Here is a 23,062-nt window from a genome sequence, read left to right on the forward strand (position 1 = left end):
TAAAAGTAAAAGAAATGTATACAGTAATTGTACAGTTTATAGTTATTAAGCGATTTTATCCATCAGCCTTCAGTGAGTTCTCAGCTACTGTATCTTAGCCAATAGCTATGCAAATATTCCCGCAGTTATCGTACCTGCTGCTTAATTTTAACTGTATTTCCATCCTCACACAAGTAAACACTTTCTTGCTGACCATCTTGTACTTATTTATAAAACGGTCCATTTTTCACTGACATTAAAGTAAATATGCAAAACGGAGCTGGATTTTACAGATTTTGCGCAAGTGTTACTCAACCATGAATGAAGCTTTCTGTGAACGCTGTAGGACATAGTGTGAGTGTTTTTATAGGCAATTTGGATCCAATCCACCTTTCGCATGCCTGTATTTGTGTGTTTTGGATCTATTAGCGAAGTGCTGGAGAGGAAAAAGAGAAACACTGTGAATGCTGCATTGATTATCCTTCATAAACAAGCATTTGGATGCTTTCGATTTCCTTTGCTTTGCCGTCAGAGGTGGGCGACACCGAGGGTGTGGTGTGGTTCTGCATGTGCTGACCAATAGCAGAGAACGAGCATGTGTTTAAAAGCGTGTGTGTGTTGTTCTGGGTTCAGTTGTGTGTGAACATGGATCCATCCACGATCAGATTTATTCTCTTCAGCTTCTTATTCGTCTGCGTCACAGCTGCCCCAGTAAACCAGGTGAGAGGATCTGTCTTCCAAATAAATGCTGATTATTATTAGGATGCAATCTTATAAATATATAAAAGCTGAACTTAGAAAAAGCATATCATGATGCTCCAGCTCCACACTTCACTGTAGGTTTGGTGTTTTAACACGATACTTTACACCAGAAAAAACTGAATTATTGCTGAGACGAGATTTATTTTCATTTGTGTTGTCCAGGTGATTTGAGGTTTTTTATTAGTAGAGAAACTACTAGTAGCTCGCACAATCATACACGCAATTTATCGTATCAAATCAACCTTTCTCATGTAAGCTGCGTAAACTGAAGTACCAGAAGAAGATGAGAAGACGTACACAAGTCCTCAAAGTCGGTAACGAAGTCGGTAACGTTGCTGTGCAGCACCAACTTTAGCAGCCGTGCCAAACTGTGATTGGAGAGGTTGTGCACATCTGAGGTGAAGGTCCACCACCAGGCTGGATCTGTTTAAGTTGTGAGAGGTAAACATGAGGAAGGACAGAAGACTGACCTCAGACTGACACGCAGATATTAACAAATATTATTTAAATTCAGACTGATTTTCTAAAGTCAGAACAAATGAACCTGAGATACTAAGAGCCCCCCCACCACAAAATTGCCACTGTTGGGCCCCTACGCAAGGCCCCTATTTGTATTTTGTAAATATAAACAAATGTAGAATTTGATGCCTCTGCAAGACACTCAAAAATTGTTGGAACGGTGGCAAAACAAGAGAAAAGTTAATAGAATGTAGAACCTAGTGTTTTAAAACATTCAACAATTAGCAGGTGAATTAATAACAGGTCAAGGAATCATGACTGGGTATAAACAAAGTTCTCTGGGCCTGAGCTCATCTCAGATGGATCAAACGTTGGAACGGACATGTGTGCTGCGTCAAATTTGCTATACTGGTGTTTGCTTGACCAGACCGATGATTCGTTGATGCATTTTCTCTTCTTCCCAACATAGCAGCGAGACGTCGACATCTACAGCTTCCACATCAATTCTACGGTGACCAGCCGCTACGCCTTCACGGTCATCACCAGCCGCGTGGCCAACCGGCTCAATGAGTCCAAAGAAATTCATTTCAAGGTTAAAATCCCCAAAAACGCTTTCATCAGCAGGTTCAGAATGTGAGTTCAACCACCAACGTGTAAAAAACACCTCGTATTCCAAACTCGCACCAAATCTGAACGTGTCTTCTCCTCAGGACCATAGACGGGAAGATTTATAATGGCGTGGTGAAGGAGAAGGAAGAGGCGAAGCAGCAGTACAGTGAGGCCGTGTCTCGAGGAGAAAGTGTCGTGATGGTCAGGTACCACGCAGACCAGATTCAGACCTGTTCAAAACAACACAAAATTCTACCTTTATAGTAGCAATAACGGTGTGGTTCTGTCTCAGTTCAGTAGGACGGACTCTGGAGGAGTTTAAAACTTCAGTGACGGTGGCCGCTTTCAGCAAAGTGACCTTTGAACTCACCTATGAGGAGCTGCTGAAGCGTCGACTTGGTCAATACGAGCTGCTCATCAACGCTCAGCCCATGCAGCCGGTGGCAGATTTTAAGGTACCGTAGAGATATTTCCTTTAACACACTTTAAAATCTTACCCTCCAGAAGAGTGGATGCTGGTATAACCATGGGACGCTCAGCGAGCCAATACTTAGGTGTCCAAATACTTTTGAGCATATACGGTTATTCTATTAATTTCACGTTCATGTTTGTCTCCACCAGATTGACGTTTACATAAACGAGCGTCCAGGTTTGTCCTTCCTGGAGGTGAAAGGAGGGTTGAAGACAGAAGATCTGTCCAGCGCGATCACCAGCACTCAGGCCGCGTCCACTCAAGAGGTGAGAATGAAATCATGGGACATTTTGAAGCGAGATTAACAGCGTAGTCAAAATGAGCGCTCTGTATTAACATAAAGCTCTACTGCGCTGTACTGGTTTGTGTTTGCAGGCGTGGGTGAAATTCTACCCCACTCGTGAGCAGCAGATCAAGTGTTGTGTAGAGAACGGACTGAACTCCGACCTGATCGTAGCGTACGACGTGAAGAGACAAACGATCAACGGAGAGCTGAAGGTCCGTTCGTTAATAATGACGAATTCACAAATGAAAACAGTCTTTCTAACTCTTTTCTGTTTCTGCCGTCTTTCAGGTGTCAAACGGCTACTTCGTCCACTACTTTGCACCCACGGATATTCAGCGCATCCCCAAAAATGTGGTCTTTGTGATCGACCAAAGCGGCTCCATGAGTGGAAGGAAGATGGAACATTTACATTTACATTTACATTTTCAGCATTTAGCAGACGCTTTTATCCAAAGCGACTTACACAATGAGCTGAACACAATGAACAGGAACAGGTAAGCAACAAGAACTTACTCATTTTAACAGATCATCTGCTTACTTTTGTCCACTTCATCTCATAGCAGGAAGCACAGATGGGCCCCTCGTAGTCCCAAACAAGCTACAAATCCCAAGAGCTGCAGTGTTAAACAGTCCTGACAGCGCTGACATAAATAATTGGCATGATGTCACTCCTTTTTGAGTTAGACTAGAAATCACAAGGCTGCTGGTTCAGTCCTGGTTCCCTTTTTACTGGGGCCTTGAGCAAGACCCTTAACCGCTTGGACTGAAAGTAACTTTGGATAAAGGGTCAGCAAATTGGTGTAAATATAAATCTAGATGGGAAACGGTGTAAATATAGGGCGAGACCTCACATCTACAACTGTTCCTTGAAGTGAATGAGAAGACTGAGGTTATAGCCTCCACTCGCTTTGAACATAGTTAATAATCAGCTCTGAATAGATGTTCTCCAGACATGACACCAGCTGCCTGTTAAACCGGAACCTCAGTGTAACCAGGAGGCACTTTGTTTCCATTTCAGACCCGCTCGGCACTGCTGAAGATTTTGGGAGATCTTTCTACAGACGACTATTTTGGCCTGATCACGTTTGATAGTGAGATCCAGGAGTGGAAGCCTGAACTCCTCCAGGCCACAGAGAGCAACATAGAGCAGGCGAGGGCTTTCGTAAGAAAGATTTTTGCTCTTGGAGGTAAGAGTGAACATTGATGCTTGACATTTTATCTGTTCGTTTGTTTATCCAGCCGTCAGGAACAATAAATAACCTAAAAAAGGCTTTTACCCAATCTGGAGACCTACAGAACCGTAATCAGTGTGTATATGTAATTAACAATTCATAACACATAATACTGTGGTGTAACTTTTAGAACTGTCTGAGGTTTGAATTTTGGACTGGACCCACAATGCATTAGTGCACCTTTAGTGCTGGTCCCAAGCTCGGATATACTGTATATGGTGGTTGGGTCAGGAAGGACATCTGCCTCAGCGCAAATGTAAGGACGGGTGGTCAACTGAGGCGACGCCTAGCGAGAGCAGCCGAACGGAAACTTTAACTAATGTAATAATGTGCAATTAATCCCAGGTAACCATGGTAACAAACTGAGAGTGTACAGTGTATCACAAAAGTGAGTACACCCCTCACATTTCTGCAAATATTTTATTATATCTTTTCATGGGACAACACTATAGACATGAAACTTGGATATAACTTAGAGTAGTCAGCGTACAGCTTGTATAGCAGTGTAGATTTACTGTCTTCTGAAAATAACTCAACACACAGCCATTAATGTCTAAATGGCTGGCAACATAAGTGAGTACACCCCACAGTGAACATGTCCAAATTGTGCCCAAAGTGTCAATATTTTGTGTGACCACCATTATTATCCAGCACTGCCTTAACCCCCCTGGGCATGGAATTCACCAGAGCTGCACAGGTTGCTACTGGAATCCTCTTCCACTCCTCCATGATGACATCACAGAGCTGGTGGATGTTAGACATCTTGAACTCCTCCACCTTCCACTTGAGGATGCGCCACAGTGCTCAATTGGGTTTAGTCCATCACCTTTACCTTCAGCTTCCTCAGCAAGGCAGTTGTCATCTTGGAGGTTGTGTTTGGGGTCGTTATCCTGTTGGAAAACTGCCATGAGGCCCAGTTTTCGAAGGGAGGGGATCATGCTCTGTTTCAGAATGTCACAGTACATGTTGGAATTCATGTTTCCCTCAATGAACTGCAGCTCCCCAGCGCCAGCAACACTCATGCAGCCCAAGACCATGATGCTACCACCACCATGCTTGACTGTAGGCAAGATACAGTTGTCTTGGTACTTCTCACCAGGGCGCCGCAACACATGCTGGACACCGTCTGAGCCAAACAAGTTTATCTTGGTCTTGTCAGACCACAGGGCATTCCAGTAATCCATGTTCTTGGACTGCTTGTCTTCAGCAAACTGTTTGCGGGCTTTCTTGTGCGTCAGCTTCCTTCTGGGATGACGACCATGCAGACCGAGTTGATGCAGTGTGCGGCGTATGGTCTGAGCACTGACAGGCTGACCTCCCACATCTTCAACCTCTGCAGCAATGCTGGCAGCACTCATGTGTCTATTTTTTAAAGCCAACCTCTGGATATGACGCCGAACACGTGGACTCAACTTCTTTGGTCGACCCTGGCGAAGCCTGTTCCGAGTGGAACCTGTCCTGGAAAACCGCTGTATGACCTTGGACACCATGCTGTAGCTCAGTTTTAGGGTGTTAGCAATCTTCTTATAGCCCAGGCCATCTTTGTGGAGAGCAACAATTCTATTTCTCACATCCTCAGAGAGTTCTTTGCCATGAGGAGCCATGTTGAATATCCAGTGGCCAGTATGAGAGAATTGTACCCAAAACACCAAATTTAACAGCCCTGCTCCCCATTTACACCTGGGACCTTGACACATGACACCAGGGAGGGACAACGACACATTTTGGCACAATTTGGACATGTTCACTGTGGGGTGTACTCACTTATGTTGCAGCTATTTAGACATTAATGGCTGTGTGTTGAGTTATTTTCAGAAGACAGTAAATCTACACTGCTATACAAGTTGTACACTGACTACTCTAAGTTATATCCAAGTTTCATGTCTATAGTGTTGTCCCATGAAAAGATATAATGAAATATTTGCAGAAATGTGAGGGGTGTACTCACTTTTGTGATACACTGTATGTAAATTATGATTTTCCCGCCTCAGGCACGGACATCAATGATGCAGTAATGAAAGGCGTGAATATGATCAAGAAGTACCCGAGAGAAGGTACCGCCTCCATCCTCATCCTGCTGACCGATGGAGACCCCACCTCAGGTGTTAACACACACACACACAAACATATAATAATAATAATAATAGTAATCAGAAGGGGCATCCCAATACTTCTGTCCATATAGTGTAAGTAGAAGTAGAGTGAAAGGAAGGATAGAAGGTGGAGGGAATTCGACTTACCTTTCCTAACAGCTTCTGTCCTCCACAGGTGAAACAAACACAAACAAGATTCAGAGAAATATAAGGGAAGCCATCGGGGGTAAATTCCCTCTGTACTGCTTGGGCTTCGAATACGACGTGAACTTCGATTTCCTGGATAAAATGGCCCTGGAGAATTCCGGCCTCGCTCGCAGCATCTACGAGGACTCGGACGCCGACCTCCAGCTGCAGGTGGGGACGCGGCATCATCGGTGGTTTGTTTAATAATCAACGTTTCATCATCATCATCATCATCTCCTTCTTCTTCTCCTTGTCACCTGGTAGAGTTTCTACGAGGAAGTGGCCACGCCTCTCTTAACCAGCATCCAGCTGAACTACAGTGGTGCGGCCAACCTCACCAGGTCCAGTTTCATCCTGTACTACAACGGCTCAGAGATCGTGGTGGCCGGTCGGATCATTGACCTGGAGACCTTCCAAATGGAGGTCATCGCCTTCTCGGTAAAGTTTGATGATCTGATCGATATTTACTGGATATTTATTTTGAATGAAGACATAATGAAGCATCAGGTTTCATAACTGAACTGTAATGGTTTGTGTGTTTCTCCTTTTTCCAGAAAGGCAGCGAAGTTTTGTATCGTTATTCTATTTCAATGAAAGACATCGCTGATGCGCCGCCACAAAACGAAGATTCTATCCAGAGACTCTGGGCGTACCTTACAGTCAAACAGCTCCTGGAGTCAGAGTGAGTGGACGCACTTTATTTGAAGACATTGATTTGAAGACATGATAAAATTCTGCTTTTTATTTTGTTATTTATTTTATAAATAATTCTTTTCACCTGCACCGGGTGGACGGAGAGTTACGCACTGATCCCTATTATCCCCCGTCTCTGTGCAGTGCTGTCAATCTGCCAGCAGAGGTCGTGTATCACAAATACAGAAGATGCATGTTGTTATGAGAACTTAGCCATTGGGGGACACTTATAAACGCATCCATGAGTTTGCTGACTCAGTGCAGACAGACCTAGGCAGCGTGTCTGTAGTTTCAGATCATTTCACTTCTTTATGATATCCTGATTTTTTCCTGTTTCTCTGGTTTGTGACTTTTAGAGTGACGCTGAAAGGAGAGGAGAAAGAAGCAGCCAGGAAAAAAGCTCTGGAGCTCTCGCTCAAGTACAAGTTTGTGACCCCGCTCACGTCCATGGTGGTCACCAAGCCTCGGAAGGGAGAGACTCAGGTCGCCCACAAACCCAAAGAAGGTGAGCAGTCGCACAGACCACCTTTAAGAGGTACCCGCTATGGCAGCACTTTTTATGGCCACACCCAGAAAATAAATGTAGACCTGGCAAACACAAAGTGGTTTGTAAAAACTTGGGTACCGCATGGCACCGGGGTCCTAGGGACTGTGGTTTAGACCTCGTCTCTGATCACTGCTGGAGGTTTTGCATGCAGAAAACCTGAGGAAGTGAACTGGCTGTTTTTAAAATGCCGTTAGGTGTGATGCCAATCCATCGCAGGTCACCACACAAGGTGTTTACAGGTGGCATTGGACGTAACACAGTTCAGATCAGGATAAACAAACAGATGAACAAATTACACCAACGGAAACTTTATTTATTTAGGTTTTTTTATGAATCACATCATCATCATTAACTCAACTTTATTTTATGTGTTTCAGGGTATCCAGGTATTCCAAGTCCACAAGGTAGGCCAGGTCCACAAGGTTTGACAGGTCCACAAGGTATGAGAGGTCCACAAGGTATGACAGGTCCACAAGGTTTGACAGGTCCACAAGGTATGACAGGTCCACAAGATATGACAGGCATGCCAGGACCACCAGGTTCCCCAGAACTACCTGACTTCTCTGGGTTGTCTGATCCACAAGGTGCGTAAAATGTCTCTTTTTTTTTGTCCAGAGAAAAAGTTTTATTTTAATATCAAACTTTATATAAAACGTCAGGCATGTTTTTCTATTTCTCACATTCTGTCCATTATAAATGTACACGTGCAAACAGCAGACGAATGGTGGGTTTGTGTAACGTGGCACGTGTGCTATAAGTATGATCAGAGGATCAGAGTTTCTGTGTGTCAGAATTTTTAAAAGCTTAAATTTGTGTTGTAAATCCATCTGTACCTACTTTATATGTATTTTTCTTTACAGAAAATCTTATATTTGCAGGTACAAAGGTATCTGTGAGGTAGTAAAATCTGACAACTCTGACATTGTCGAGCACTGGGCTTCCAAATTTTAACACCTTTTCCCATCCAGGTGGAATCCAAGTATAATAAATAAATTCCTGCCTGTGCTGCATATCTGCTGTTGTGGTTGAGTTAGCAGTTTGGCCCTGACTTCACATTTTATCTGTATCTAACTTAGAATTTGTGATTTAATAAAATACATTTACATGCTTATTAGTTTGAAATGAATGTAGAAATTTGACTTTAATTGTAATGTCTTTATTCTTCTCATTGTTAGAGCCTGAAGCTGATGAAGTTGGTACGTATTCAGTTTCTGTTTTGTTTTAATATTTAGTCCAGATTTACACTCTTTACTTTGATCATTCTTTTTGATCTTCTTTCAAACTGAAATAGCTTTTAATGTTCTGTTTTTATTGGTAGATTATTCTTGTCCACGGCCCACACAGATCACAGTACCTACCACCACTCCGCCCATAGGTAATACGAGACCAGCGGAACCTGCTTTTATTTATTTTTTATCTCCAGCTCTTTGGTGTGCAGAACATTAACATTTTTTCTTTACGTTCTTCAAGACTTGCTCACAGTGAGGTTCTTGATCTCGGCTCAGCCTAAGCCGCTCTGCTACGATGCACCTGTGGGCCACCAGCTCCGCCTCCTTGTTGACCCCCTGTCAGGTGAGTGGTTTTATAATAATATATAAGAACAGGCCTCAATCGCTCCAGCTCTTTGTGCTGACCGATCTTTTCATTCCACAGCGTGTCCATATTCCTAAGAGACAATGAAATCGATGTCGCCATGGGTCCTGTCCGTGTTGTTTTCCTGCTGCATAAGAGAGGTGGAAATGCCTTCCTCTGGCCTGCCGTTCGACAACAACCAAAGAACGCTAACGTGCAAGGCATCCTGGGTAAGAGAATTTACAGAGGCACAGGCAGATTGTAGGATTTCCATCACACACGTATCCACTGATTTAACTGTGGAGTTTTGTATATTATACTAGTGTGTAAAGAAATATAAGTGTTATAAACACAAAACATGCAGTGGTTACACTTAATAAACAGACAGAGAAGAATAATTCAAATAATAGTTATTACTGAATGTTGGTGGAGTGTTAGGTGCTATATGAGGGGTATTGAGTAAAAGTACTTATTGTCAGTCAGTCACATCTGTTTGCTTGTTTGTTTGTTTTTTTATATTTAGGAAAAGCTAATCTTCAGATTGAGGAATTGTCCGAATTAAAGATCAGAATCAAAGATACCGAGGCCCAAGCATCCAGGTACCGAACTTGTGTTTAAGATGTTGTGGTAATTAAGGGCTCAGCTACAACAGAAACCTGCTCTTATGATTCAGTTAGCTCTTAGCCATGATTTAGCATTTAACTAATATGTAGTTTGGAAATTCATTCTAGTTTTGCAGCTTCGTAAATGTCATTTAACAGCCCCAAATTAACTTGGGGGGTAAATCAGGTCAAATATGAACAGAAAGGTTTATACATGAGGAGTTTTGTCAGTTAGCTTAGCTTCATCTTTCAGAGTCAATGTTAGCAAGCTAAGCTAACTGTTAATAATCCAGACTGACTGGAACATTTTCATTGAACATTTTTGTCAGTTGGATGTTGTATAAGGTTTTATAAAACGCTGAAATAATAATAATAATAATAATTTCTGTAATTCTGGATTATCTGTGTAATATTGTGAAGCTTTGCCAACATGTTTTCTGGCAGGTGTGAGGCGAGTGTGTTTCTCCCCAGAAGTTACTAATATAAAGTTTAAATAAATGTAATTTTAGATGTTAAGTCTGTTTTTGTTTTATTTTTATTCCAGGAGTCAAGCCACCGACTACCGATTCTCCTCCGCTCCGGCTGTTGAGTGTTGGCTTGTACCGCTCCGGTTTGCCCTGCAGGGGGAGCTCTCTGACCACACCGTCTCACATCTGTAGACTTCTGAGCTTCAAGCTTAAATATAAACATAAAAACATAATAATTGCATTCATGTTTTTCTATTAAATAGTCTAAGGTGATGCAGTAAAGGTATCTGATGTAATGAAAACCGCCTAAAATCTCATTTACTATTATTATTATTATTAGTAGTAGTAGTAGTAGTGATACATGAATGACTGAGAAATTTCACATATATTACAGTCATGTTTTTTCTGTTCATCTATAATTTCATTAAATAAATAAACTGAATAAATAATATAGTCTGACGTATATACTGTATACACCTTCATACTGTATAATAACACATTACTGTATAAGTCACATTAACAATGTACCTTTTCTAACGCTTTTAAATGACCTGTTTTAAAGACACAGATAAATAAAACAGACCTTTATGTAAGGTCTATCAGTATGGTACACACACCTAATTTCTGTTTTCCATGTCGTAATCTGACAGCCCAAGTCATGAAGTCAAGCGAGTAGTTGGTAAACCTGAGGACAGGAAACCAACTGGACTCAAAGTGGTTTGACTTTGACAACTAATCATAAGATACAAAATGTCAAAGAAACGAGAAAGATGTGCAAAACAAGAGAAGTGCAAAGTCCACTTTTAATGCTGTGTGAAACAATAACAGGTTTAAAGACGAGAAACTTACATCTTAAGCACAAGGTTCATCATCATGATCATTATCATCCAGATAGGAAAGACGTGGGTGAGCTCCTCTAAATCCACTCACTTTATCTACCCCAGAATTACCGTCAGAGGTCACTGACCAAACGGACGCCTGTTTTAAAAGCACTTTGTGTTTGAGGGACCTCATTTCTTTACAGGTTTGCACCATGGATCGAACCACGGTCCTACTAACCGTCCTGGGATTCTTACTCATCTGTGTCACTTCACACCCTGTTAACAAGGTAAGAACTGAGAGAATGAGAAGGTTCTCCACCAACATGACATGAACATCTTACACGGATCCTAACACACGGTCCTAATGAACATTTAATACCTTGCTGAGGTTTTTGAAGTGCAGGTTTGGTTCTGCGAGGAACCAGTTTAGGTGTTGGATTATTTTTATATTTACTGTGAGATTTTAGCATTGATAATAATATAAACTCCCTGACCGAGAGACGCTTCTGATTGGTCATTAAAATATTAATAATCATATATTAAATGGCAAAAAGTATGTGGACACCCGTCCTAAAACTTAAATGTAGTTGTTTTTGATACATTCACTGCTAACACGATATGGTATAAGAATGATAAGCTTTTTACATTGAGGTAACAGTTTGGGGAATCCCCTTTTCTCCTGGTCTGGTGTCCCAATACTTTTGTCCATATAGTGCATATATGTTATGTACGTACTATTATTTTATTTAATATTTATTCACTTGAAGTTTTGTACAAACGTCACTGAAGCTGTTAAGCAACACTGGGATGAAGGTCCACTCTGATTGATTTGTTTGACTTGTTTTGTATCTTCTGGATGGCCAACATGAGTTAGATCAAAGCGGAATTTGCAATGATTACGGGGTTGTGTGTGTGTGTGTGTGTGTGTGTGTGTGGGATTTGGTGTCCTGCCATTCTAAAGCCTTTCCAGCCATATCAACAAATCAACTGATGTGGTCCTAACATTACCGAACCTCATGAGTGGAATGTGTGTATTTATAATTCTAGAATATAATGTTGGAGGGGGGCATTTTGAGCCTGTCTGGATACTGGGGGGCGGGCTGGGGGGTGGTGGTTACCGGACAGGACACCAATTCATCTTGAGGCCTTGTCCACCCCCTCAGAAACAGCCAGTTATGACTATATGTAGATGCCCATGGCATGGCTGGGGATTTAAACCCTGGATCTCAGAGGTAGTGGGCTAGCGTAATTACCGCTGTGTCACCCGAGCACCCTGATTTGTAAACGGAATTTCAAGCTAGAATTGTTTTCATTTAAATGTTATTCCTCTGTTTTCTTCTCAACATAGCAGCGAGACGTCGACATCTACAGCTTCCACATCAATTCTACGGTGACCAGCCGCTACGCCTTCACGGTCATCACTAGCCGCGTGGCCAACCGGCTCAATGAGTCCAAAGAAATTCATTTTCAGGTTAAAATCCCCAAGAATGCTTTCATCAGCAGGTTCAGAATGTGAGTTCAACCACCAACGTGTAAAAAACACCTCGTATTCCAAACTCACACCAAATCTGAACGTGTCTTCTCCTCAGGACCATAGACGGGAAGATTTATAATGGCGTGGTGAAGGAGAAAGAAGAGGCGAAGCAGCAGTACAGTGAGGCCGTGTCTCGAGGAGAAAGTGCCGGGATGGTCAGGTACCACGCAGACCAGATTCAGACCTGTTCAAAATAGAACAACACAAAATTCTACCTTTATAGTAGCAATAACGGTGTGGTTCTGTCTCAGTTCAGTAGGACGGACTCTGGAGGAGTTTAAAACTTCAGTGACGGTGGCCGCTTTCAGCAAAGTGACCTTTGAACTCACCTATGAGGAGCTGCTGAAGCGACGACTTGGTCAATACGAGCTGCTCATCAACGCTCAGCCCATGCAGCCGGTGGCAGATTTTAAGGTACTGTAGAGATATTTCCTTTAACACACTTTAAAATCCACACAGTCTTACCCTCCAGAAGAGCGAGCGGAGGCTGGTATAACCATGGGACCACATACTTTTGTTAATTTCACGTTCACGTTTGTCTCCACCAGATTGACGTTTACATAAACGAGCGTCCAGGTTTGTCCTTCCTGGAGGTGAAAGGAGGGTTGAAGACTGAAGATCTGTCCAGCGCGATCACCAGCACTCAGGCCGTGTCCACTCAAGAGGTGAGAATGAAATCATGGGATGTTTTTGAAGCTGAATTAACAGATTAACATAAAGCTCTACTGCGCTGTACTTGTTGGTGTTTGCAGGCGTGGGTGAACTTCTACCCCACTCGTGAGCAACAGATCAAGTGTTGTGGAGAGAACGGACTGAACGGCGACCTGATCGTAGCGTACGACGTGAAGAGACAAACGACCAACGGAGAGCTGAAGGTCCGTCCGTTAATAATGACAAAATCATGAATTATTTTATCATTATTTCTTACTCTTTTCTGTTTCTGCCATCTTTCAGGCGTCAAACGGCTACTTCGTCCACTACTTTGCACCCACGGATATTCAGCGCATCCCCAAAAATGTGGTCTTTGTGATCGACCGAAGCGGCTCCATGAGTGGAAGGAAGATGGAGCAGGTAAGCAACAAGAACTTAGTCGTTTTAACAGATCATCTGCTTACTTTTGTCCACTTCATCTTGTGGCAGGAAGTGTTAAACAGCCCCGGACTGAGGTGCGGTGCATTAGTGCTAATTAGTGCTGCAGCTTCTTGGATTTGTGGTGCGTTTTGGTTGAAGATAATCGACCTGTTACAGTAGTGCTGGTCACTAATGTGATCTCGTGAGAGGAGAACATGCCTGGAGAACAATGGACACAACGTTTAAAACATTTCTTGAAATTGTAACTCTATACCATCAGGAGGCGAATCTCTGACATCCAGGGAGTTCCTGCTGATGCTTGGGGGGGGGGGCATAAATAATAGGCATAAAGTCACTGCTTTTTGAGTTGTCGCCAGTCCTAGAGCGGTGGTTGTTCTGTGGTTAAGTTAGACTAGAAATCACAAGGCTGCAGGTTCAATTCTGGTTCCCACTACTGGGGCCTTGAGCAAGACCCTTAACCGCTTGGACTGAAAGTAACTTTGGATAAAGGGTCAGCAAATCGGTGTAAATGTAGGGTAAGACATCACATCTACGACTGTTCCTCGAAGTGAATGGAAAGAGGTTATGTCCTCCACTCACTTTGAACCCAGTTAGATCTCCAGGTGTGACCACCTCAGTGTAACCAGGAGGCACTTTGTTTCCATTTCAGACCCGCTTGGCACTGCTGAAGATTTTGGGAGATCTTTCTACAGATGACTATTTTGGCCTGATCACGTTTGATAGTGAGATCCAGGAGTGGAAGCCTGAACTCCTCCAGGCCACAGAGAGAAACATGGAGCAGGCGAGGGCTTTCGTAAGAAAGATTTCTGCTCGTGGAGGTAAGAGTGAACTTTGATGCTTGACATTTGATCTATTAATCCGTTCATCCAGCCATCGTAAGGATTACTAAATAGCCTAAAACTTGAAGGGGCTTAAAGAGACCTACAGAACCGTAATCAGTGTGTACGTGTAATGAACACGTCATAATACATGCAATAATGTGCAGTAGTGAGCTGGCTATTAGGGTTTGAATCCCGGGCTGGACCCTGCCATTGGTGGGACACATCAGTGCACCTTTAGTGCTGGTCCCAAGCCCGGATATATATAGGGTGGTTGGGTCAAGAAGGGCATCTGCGTCAATGCAAATGTAAGGACGAATGGTCGTTTGTGGCGACGTCTAGCGAGAGTAGCCAAAACGAAACGTTAACTGTGTACTTTAATAATGTGCAATTAATCTCAGGTAACTATTATAATTTTTCCGCCTCAGGCACGGACATCAACGATGCAGTGCTGAAAGGTGTGGATATGATCAAGAAGTACCCGAGAGAAGGTACCGCCTCCATCCTCATCCTGCTGACCGATGGAGATCCCACTTCAGGTGCTAACACACACACACACACACACACACATATATAATCATAAAAATAATAATTAGAAGGGGCGTCCCAATACTTTTGTCGGAACGTTGGAAGGAAGGATAGATGGTGGAACTTTAGATGGAAGGAAGGAATTAAGTCGACTCACCTTTCCTAACAGCTTCTGTCCTCCACAGGTGAAACAAACACAAACAAGATTCAGAGAAATATAAGGGAAGCCATCGGGGGTAAATTCCCTCTGTACTGCTTGGGCTTCGGATACGACGTGAACTTCGATTTCCTGGATAAAATGGCCCTGGAGAATTCCGGCCTCGCTCGCAGGATCTACGAGGACTCGGACGCCGACCGCCAGCTGCAGGTGGGGACGCGGCATCATCGGTGGTTTGTTTAATAATCAGCGTTTCATCATCATCTCCTTCTTCTTCTTCTCGTCTGGTAGGGTTTCTACGAGGAAGTGGCCACGCCTCTCTTAACCGACGTCCAGCTGAAATACAGTGGTGCGGCCAACCTCACCAAGTCCAGTTTCAGCCTGTACTACAACGGCTCAGAGATCGTGGTTGCCGGTCAGATCACCGACAACAGTCTGGAGACCTTCCAAACGGAAGTCATCGGCATCTCGGTAAGGTCTGATGATCTGATCAATATTTGCTGGATAATTAAAAGCACTGCAGCCTTTAAACCAAGCGTCAGGTTCCATAATTAAACTGTAATTATTTGTGTGTTTCTCCACTTTTGCAGAAAGGCAGCAAAGTTTCGTATCATGATTCTATTTCAACAAAAGATGTCGCTGATGCGCCGCCACAAAATGAAGATGTTGTCCAGAGACTCTGGGCGTACCTTACAGTCAAACAGCTCCTGGAGTCAGAGTGAGTGTGGACGCATTTTATTACATTTGAAGACATGATAAAATTCTGCTTTTATTTAGTTATTTATTTTATAAATAATTCACCTGCACCGGGCGGACAGAGAGTTACGCACTGATCCCCATTATCCCCCGTGTCTGTGCAGTGCTGTCAATCTGCCAGCAGAGGTCGTAATTGGAGCAGTTATGAGGAATCCCTCCTTTAACCACACCAGTTCTGTATATGTGCAAAGATTCAAATGTGCTAGTGTGGCTTAATGCTCAGAGCTGAGTGCCGGGGGGTTCGAATCCCAGTCTGGGCTCACAAATACAGAAGATGCATGTTGTTAGGAGAACTTAGCCATTGGGGGACACTTATAAACGCATCCATGAGTTTTCTGACTCAGTGCAGACAGACCTAGGCAGCGTGTCTGTAGTTTCAGATCATTTCACTTTATGATATCCTGATTTTTTCCAGTTTCTCTGGTTTGTGACCTTTAGAGTGACGCTGAAAGGAGAGGAGAAAGAAGCAGCCAGAAAAAAAGCTCTGGAGCTCTCGCTCAAGTACAAGTTTGTGACCCCGCTCACGTCCATGGTGGTCACCAAGCCTCAGGAGGGAGAGACTCAGGTCGCCCACAAACCCAAAGAAGGCGAGCAGTCGCACAAACCACCTGTAAGAGGTACCAGCTATGGCACCAGTTTTTTTTTGGCCACACCCAGAAATAAATGCAGACCTGGCAAACACAAAGCAGTTTGTAATAATGTGGGTACCGCATGGCACCGGGATCCTAGAGACTGTTTTTAAAATGCCTTTAGGTGTGATGCCAATCCATCGCAGGTCACCACACAAAGTGTTTACAGGTGGCGTTGGACGTAACACAGTTCTGTTCAGGATAAACAAACAGATGAACAAATGACACCAAACGAAACTGATTTATTTATTTAGGTTTATGAATAACATCATCATCTTTAATTTAACTTTATTTTATGTTTTTTAGGGCATCCAGGTTTTCCAGGCCTACCAGGTTTTCCAGTTCTACAAGGTCAGCCAGGTCCACAAGGTAGGCCAGGTCTACAAGGTATGCCAGGCATGCTAGGACCACCAGGACCTCCAGCACTACCAGGAATCTCTGGACACTTAGATCTACATGGTGTGTAAAATGTCTCATTATTTTTCTTTCCAGAGGACAAGGTTGTTTTATTTTAATATCAAACTCTATATAAAGCAAGTCAGGCATGTTTTTCTATTTTTCACATTCTGTTAATTACAAACGTAGATGAAACAGCATCTACAACGATGTGTAACATGGCACATGTGCTATAAGAATTATCTGAGTTGACCTGATGGCTGCATTGATCGTGCATTTGCAGTTTATGCTCTGAGGCTATGGAACACTCTACCTCCTAATATTCTACAAGCACCTTCGGCCGCTGTTTTTAAATCACTCCTAAAAACATACCTTTATAAGCTGGCATTTGAACAGTGAGGAGCTGTGTTAATTTTAATTGTTTAGTCTATTTTTATCTGTTTTATTTTGTCTCTTACTCTGTATTTTTATTTGGTTCTTACTTTTTTAACATAATGTTGTGTTATGTATGCTTATTCGATGTACAGCACTTTGGTCAACGTAAGTTGTTTTAAGAGTGCTTTATAAATAAAATTTACTTACTTACTTACTTACTTACTTACTTACTTACTTACTTACTTACTTACTTTTTCCTGGTTTATGGGTTTTGATGGATTGTTTACTAGGGCGCTGGAGCTTAATTAACCATCCGCTGATTGTATCCACACACGTCCTGCTTCCCCCTGTAATCCAGCGTCCCAGCATCACTCCGGTCTGTTGTACTTCACACTGGCTGCCGTTACCTTCCTATGTATGATCAATAAAGTTCTAAATGATTTGGCTTTATGTATCACTGAGCTCCTGCTCAGACCTCCTGAGATCATCTGTTAAACCCTGAGATCATCTGGAAGGTGTTTCTAAACTTATTTTATTGGGAGCTCAAGCTCTAGAGTCTAGAACTGAACTTGTGCTGAATAAAACAATACAAAACACATCTGGAACTTGTCGGTTCGAATCTCAGGCTGGATGCCTACAGGAACAATGACTGACTGGTTTACAGGGAGGATGCAGGAGGGGATTGCTCATAACTGATGCAATTACGACCACTGCTGGCTGTTTGATGTTGAGACAGTTGATAATGGGATCAGGGTGAATACGACTAGATTGGGAGGTAAATTGGGGTGAAATGCAAAAAAGAATTACAAATAAAACACCAAAGTATCTGCGCCCGTTCCAAAGTAGATGGAACAGTGGAACAAGGATAATCAGAATTTTTAAAAGCTTAAATTTGTGTTGTAAATCCATCTGTACCTACTTTATATTTATTTTTACAGACAATATTCAGTTTACAGGTATGTAATTGGTTTCTCAGCTTTGTTTCATCTAACTATATCTGTCTATAGATAGAATAGATTATTATAGATAGTACAATTGGACAACTCTGACATTGTCGAGCACTGGGCTTTCAAATTTTAACCCCTTTTCCCATCCAGGTGGAATCCAAGTATAATAAATAAATTCCTGCCTGTGCTGCATATCTGCTGTTGTGGTTGAGTTAGCAGTTTGGCCCTGACTTCACATTTTATCTGTATCTAACTTAGAATTTGTGATTTAATAAAATACATTTACATGCTTATTACGTAGTTTGAAATGAATGTAGAAATTTGACTTTAATTGTAATTTCTTTATTCTTCTCATTGTTAGAGCCTGAAGCTGATGAAGTTGGTACGTATTCAGTTTCTGTTTTGTTTTAATATTTAGTCCAGATTTACACTCTTTACTTTGATCGTTCGTTTGATCTTTCAAACTGAAATAGATTTTAATGTTCTGTTTTTAGCTTTCGATTATGCTTGGTTCATGCCTCATCCACAGCCCGCACAGATCCCAGTACGTGCCACCACTCTGCCCATAGGTAATACGATGCCAGTGAAACCTGCTTTTATTTCTTTTTTCATCTCCAGCTCTTTGGTGTGCAGAACATTAACATTTTTGTCTTCACGTTCTCCACCACTGCACCTCTCAGTGAGGAACGTGAGGTTCTTGATCTCGGCTCAGCCAAAGCCGATCTGCTACGATGCACCTGTAGGCCACAAGCTCCGCCTCCTTTTTGACCCCCTGTCAGGTGAGTGATTTTATAAGGGTTTTATTTACTTAAAACAGGCCTTAATCGCTCCAGCGATTTGCACTACCAAAGTAAATACACCCTTGCTGTATTTGTGCAGAACATTTTTGTCCGGCCGATGAATTATTTCCAGAAACAAATATAAACATCTTGATGTTCTCAACTCCTGGCAAAGTGGGTGCGGTCAGGCTTATTCCAGGAGCTAAAAATGCTAAATCTGCCATTGTGGTTACATGTGTATAAAGCAACTTATGATTGTCACTGGATACAATTGCTCAGGGGTCCAACAGTGGCACCTTGCTGATGGTGGGGCTTGAACCGGCTACATTTTGATTATTAATCTAAGCTACCACTGATACCAAATCACCTCAAACCACAAATCTAATGGGAATGATGATCATTTAATCACATACTCATGTCTTCAGTATTACACTGTGATCATGTTAAATCAATCACAGAACATTTTCTCTTCTGTTTTGTTCCTTTGACAGATTTCTCTATGAACGGCGAGCTGTCAGAAAATGGCTTTCAGTCCATTGTTATTCACTACAAAACGGTAACATTTAACATCAACCCTGTCGAGAGCCTGTACCAGGGAGAGACCAGTGTGAAGTTTATTTGGGGGCAGCAGGAGCCCAGGGAACATAATACAGACGGGTAGGAATTTTGACGTGGTTACAAAGGTGGACTGACTTAAGCTGCATCCCGATTAGCATGCCAAGCGTTAAAAATGAATCAACAAAAAATCACCAAAGTACTAATTAAGCATACTCTCTTTCATTGACACAAGCTGGTCAGCTACACTATATAGCCAAAAGTTTTTGACCATGAGCTTGCTGGACATCCCATTTCAAAAACAATATAAATAAAATAGTGTGACCTCTATGTTTCTTCCAGCTCTTTGTGCTGACCGATCTTTTCATTCCACAGCGTGTCCATATTCCTAAGAGACAATGAAATCGATGTCACCATGGGTCCTGTCCGTGTTGTTTTCCTGCTGCATAAGAGAGGTGGAAATGCCTTCCTCTGGCCTGCCGTTCGACAACAACCAAATAACACTAACGTGCAAGGCATTCTGGGTAAGAGAATTCACTAAGGTGGATTTCCATCACACACCTACTGTATGTATTGATATAAATGTGGAATTTAAAGGCTTTTTGCATGTACTGTGACAGCTAAAAGGTAATTTTATAGCTTTAACACACATTTACGTTTATTAAGCCTTTAAAAATCGCAAAACAATACAGAGTAAAATACAAATATACTGTTTAATACTTTTACAACTTTCTAGGTTCTTGTTTTTGGAAACACTAAAAAACAATATTTACAGATTTTAATACAGAGTTTATTTATTCTGAGATGGATTACATTATATAACTGTGCATGGCCATGAGTTAAAGCTTTATGCTCTGATTAACACACAGACCAGTCCACCAGTGCCCAATGTTTTTCTCAAAGATCTTGTATGGCTGCAGGATTCATTTCAATATGGCGGCAGATGCTCTTGTTTTGCATTCTCCTTTTGTGTACAATATAGGGAATCGTTTTCGTACAATCAGACATGCATTCTCAAACTGCAAGCACCACAAACTCACGTCAAACTGTGAGCTAAAGAAAAATGGAGGGCTTTGTTTTACTAAGAGTGATTTGTTTTCAAAATGCTTTATTTAAGGTTCATTTCATTGTCTTTGTGTTGCTTTTGAATAGTAATATGCTCATATTTTTCCTCTATTGGATCATTTTGTATATTATACTGTGTGTAAAGAAATGTAAGTGTTATAAACACAAAACATGCAGTGGTTACACTTAATAAACAGTTTAAAAGCCCTGACAGAGAAGAATAATGAAAGTAAATGTTGGTGGAGTGTTAAGTTCTGTGTGAAGCATGAAAAGTACTTATTGTTAATCAGTCACATCTGTTTGCTTGTTTGTTTGTTTGTTTATACTTAGGAAAAGCTAATCTTCAGATTGAGGAATTGTCCGAATCAAAGATCAAAATCAAAGATACCGAGGCCCAAGCATCCAGGTACAGAACTTGTGTTTAAGATGTTGTGGTGATTATAGGGCTCAGCTACAACAGAAACCTGCTCTTATAGTTTTAGATTTAGCATTTAACTAATATGTAGTTTGAGTTTGGAAATTTATTCTTTATAAAGTTTTGCAGCTTTTTAAATGTCATTAAACAGCCCCCAAATAAGGTGCAAATGAGTAGTTTTGTCAGTTAGCTTAGCTTCATCAGCAAGTAATCCAGACTGACTGGGACATTTTTTATTGAATATTTGTAGTCAGTTGGATGTTGTATAAGGTTTTATGAAACACTGAAATAATAATAATAATAATAATAATAATAATAATAATAATAATAATAATAATAATAATAATAATTTCTGTCATTCTGGATTATCTGTGTAATATTGTAAAGACGTTTTCTGGCAGGTGTAAGGCGAGTGTGTTTCTCCCCAAAAAATTACTAATTTAAAGTTTAAATAAATGTAATTTTGCACGTTAAATCTGTTGTAATCTAAGAGTGATTTTTGTTTTATTTTTATTCCAGGAGTCAAGCCACCGACTACCGATTCTCCTCCGCTCCGGATGTTGAGTGTTGGCTTGTACCGCTCCGGTTTGCCCTGCAGGGGGAGCTCTCTGACCACACCGTCTCACATCTGTAGACTTCTGAGCTTCAAGCTTAAATATAAACATAAAAACATAATAATTGCGTTCATGTTTTACTATTAAATAGTCTAAGGTGGACTTAAATTAATGCAGTAAAGGTGTCTGATGTAATAAAAATCTCCTAAATATAGATTTTATTTACTCTGGTTTCTAGTACTTGCACTGCATTATCTAATCACAAGAATGTTCCTTACTGATCAGGTACACCTCCAATTATTCAAAGATTACTGTAGATTATTTATTATTATTAGTAGTAGTAGCGGTAGTAGTAGTAGTGGTGGTGGTGGTGAATTAAGTATTAACCCCCCTGACCAGTTTAAATTAGCAATGTCTAAGAAGTTTCACATATATTACAGTAATATATATATATATATATATGCAGTTTTTTCTGTATATCTATAAAGTCTTTCAACAAATAACTAACTAAAGAATATAGTCTGAGGTATATACTGTTTACACCTTCATACTGTATAAAACCTTCAGTCACAATAACAGTTCACCTTTCCTAACGCTTTTAAATGACCTGTTTTTAAAGACTTCACAGATAAATAAAATAGATCTTTATGTGAGGTCTATCACTATAGTACATACACCTAATTCCTGTTTTCCAGGACTGCGGTAAAATTGGTTTCATATTCGAATATTTGGATTTCTTTCTTCAATAGCTTTATAAGATGCGTCCAAAAAGGCTAATCTGTGTAACTGGTCATTGTTGGCCATCAAGACAATCAACTACATCTCAGTTTACTACAGTTATAGATGCTTTTCACAATGTAAACAATACATTACTTTATTACATAATAAAAACGGATTTTTATTTTATAACTTCAATAACTTTTAAAGTATTTGTCTATATTGCTCTAAAACAAGTTATATTTTATCAAGTGTAACCCACATTACATACTACAACTTATATTGATACCATCACACTTTATTACAAAGTAATAACATATTTTTATTAAATATATTCAATAACTTTTAAACCAGTGGTCATATTGCTTCAAAACACGTTGTATAATTGGTGACAGTGTCAGTATAAGAGGTGTATGTAATGTGGGTTACACTGGATAAAATACAACCTGTTTTGGAGCAATATGAGCAATCGTTTAAAAGTTATTGAAAATATTTAATAAAAATCTGTTTTTATTATGTAATAAAGGGTGACAGTGTCAGTATAAGAGTTGTAGTATATAATGTGAGTTACAGTACATAGAATACAACTCTTAAATACTCGTTAAATACAACTCGTTTAAAAGTTATTGAAATTATTTAATAAAAAAATTGTTATAAAAGATCACATTCAATATAAGAGTTGAAGTATGTAAAATGATTATTTTCATAAAACACAATTTATTTTGGAGCAATATGAGCAGTTGTTTAAAAGCTATTCAAATACATTCACAGAAATAAATCTACCACCAGAATTCAGCTCATGTTAAAGCCACCAGTTGTGTAGAAGGCAGATGTTCTTATTATGGAGCAACACTGTAATTTCATCAAAAGACCAAATAAAAGATAAATTAACCGATATATGTGGTGTAGCATAAGGGGTTGGAATTAAATTCATATTGTTTTAAAGCAATATATTACCAACAAGA

The 23,062-nt window shown here is 40.9% G+C and overlaps 2 protein-coding genes across 2 annotated transcripts; both read left to right on the top strand.

The window, feature by feature from the left end:
• Positions 1 to 624: 624 nt before the first annotated feature.
• LOC134301445 (inter-alpha-trypsin inhibitor heavy chain H3-like) lies at positions 625 to 10,195 on the top strand. The gene is made up of 20 exons (XM_062986130.1): positions 625 to 699; positions 1,670 to 1,833; positions 1,911 to 2,015; positions 2,102 to 2,264; positions 2,431 to 2,547; positions 2,657 to 2,779; positions 2,856 to 2,969; positions 3,583 to 3,754; positions 5,791 to 5,901; positions 6,068 to 6,249; positions 6,343 to 6,516; positions 6,633 to 6,760; positions 7,128 to 7,276; positions 7,696 to 7,902; positions 8,494 to 8,514; positions 8,637 to 8,693; positions 8,789 to 8,885; positions 8,972 to 9,120; positions 9,414 to 9,489; positions 10,037 to 10,195. Exons 1-20 carry the CDS (start codon positions 625 to 627, stop codon positions 10,149 to 10,151), a joined length of 2,499 nt encoding a protein of 832 aa, XP_062842200.1. The 3' UTR covers positions 10,152 to 10,195.
• A 782-nt stretch (positions 10,196 to 10,977) lies between these two features.
• On the top strand, positions 10,978 to 21,594 carry LOC134301880 (inter-alpha-trypsin inhibitor heavy chain H3-like). The gene is made up of 21 exons (XM_062986800.1): positions 10,978 to 11,067; positions 12,129 to 12,292; positions 12,370 to 12,474; positions 12,566 to 12,728; positions 12,863 to 12,979; positions 13,067 to 13,189; positions 13,269 to 13,385; positions 14,056 to 14,224; positions 14,653 to 14,763; positions 14,938 to 15,119; positions 15,201 to 15,380; positions 15,500 to 15,627; positions 16,104 to 16,282; positions 16,601 to 16,753; positions 18,374 to 18,394; positions 18,507 to 18,581; positions 18,693 to 18,791; positions 19,283 to 19,448; positions 19,722 to 19,870; positions 20,742 to 20,817; positions 21,346 to 21,594. The coding sequence occupies exons 1-21, from the start codon at positions 10,993 to 10,995 to the stop codon at positions 21,458 to 21,460; spliced, it is 2,667 nt and encodes an 888-aa protein (XP_062842870.1). The 5' UTR covers positions 10,978 to 10,992; the 3' UTR covers positions 21,461 to 21,594.
• The last annotated feature ends 1,468 nt before the right edge of the window (positions 21,595 to 23,062 follow it).

The sequence above is a fragment of the Trichomycterus rosablanca genome, chromosome 24, assembly GCF_030014385.1.
Source record: "Trichomycterus rosablanca isolate fTriRos1 chromosome 24, fTriRos1.hap1, whole genome shotgun sequence".
Classification (NCBI taxonomy): Eukaryota; Metazoa; Chordata; class Actinopteri; order Siluriformes; family Trichomycteridae; genus Trichomycterus; species Trichomycterus rosablanca.

Excerpts from the sequence above, each read along its gene's own strand:
- LOC134301880 (XM_062986800.1), top strand. The coding sequence starts at position 10,993 with ATGGATCGAACCACGGTCCTACTAACCGTCCTGGGATTCTTACTCATC. Across the intron at positions 18,582-18,692 it reads TGCCACCACTCTGCCCATAG|TGAGGAACGTGAGGTTCTTG; the intron begins GTAATACGATGC and ends TGCACCTCTCAG. Across the intron at positions 19,449-19,721 it reads AGGGAACATAATACAGACGG|CGTGTCCATATTCCTAAGAG; the intron begins GTAGGAATTTTG and ends TTCATTCCACAG.
- LOC134301445 (XM_062986130.1), top strand. The coding sequence starts at position 625 with ATGGATCCATCCACGATCAGATTTATTCTCTTCAGCTTCTTATTCGTC. Across the intron at positions 2,265-2,430 it reads AGCCGGTGGCAGATTTTAAG|ATTGACGTTTACATAAACGA; the intron begins GTACCGTAGAGA and ends TGTCTCCACCAG. Across the intron at positions 3,755-5,790 it reads AAAGATTTTTGCTCTTGGAG|GCACGGACATCAATGATGCA; the intron begins GTAAGAGTGAAC and ends TTCCCGCCTCAG.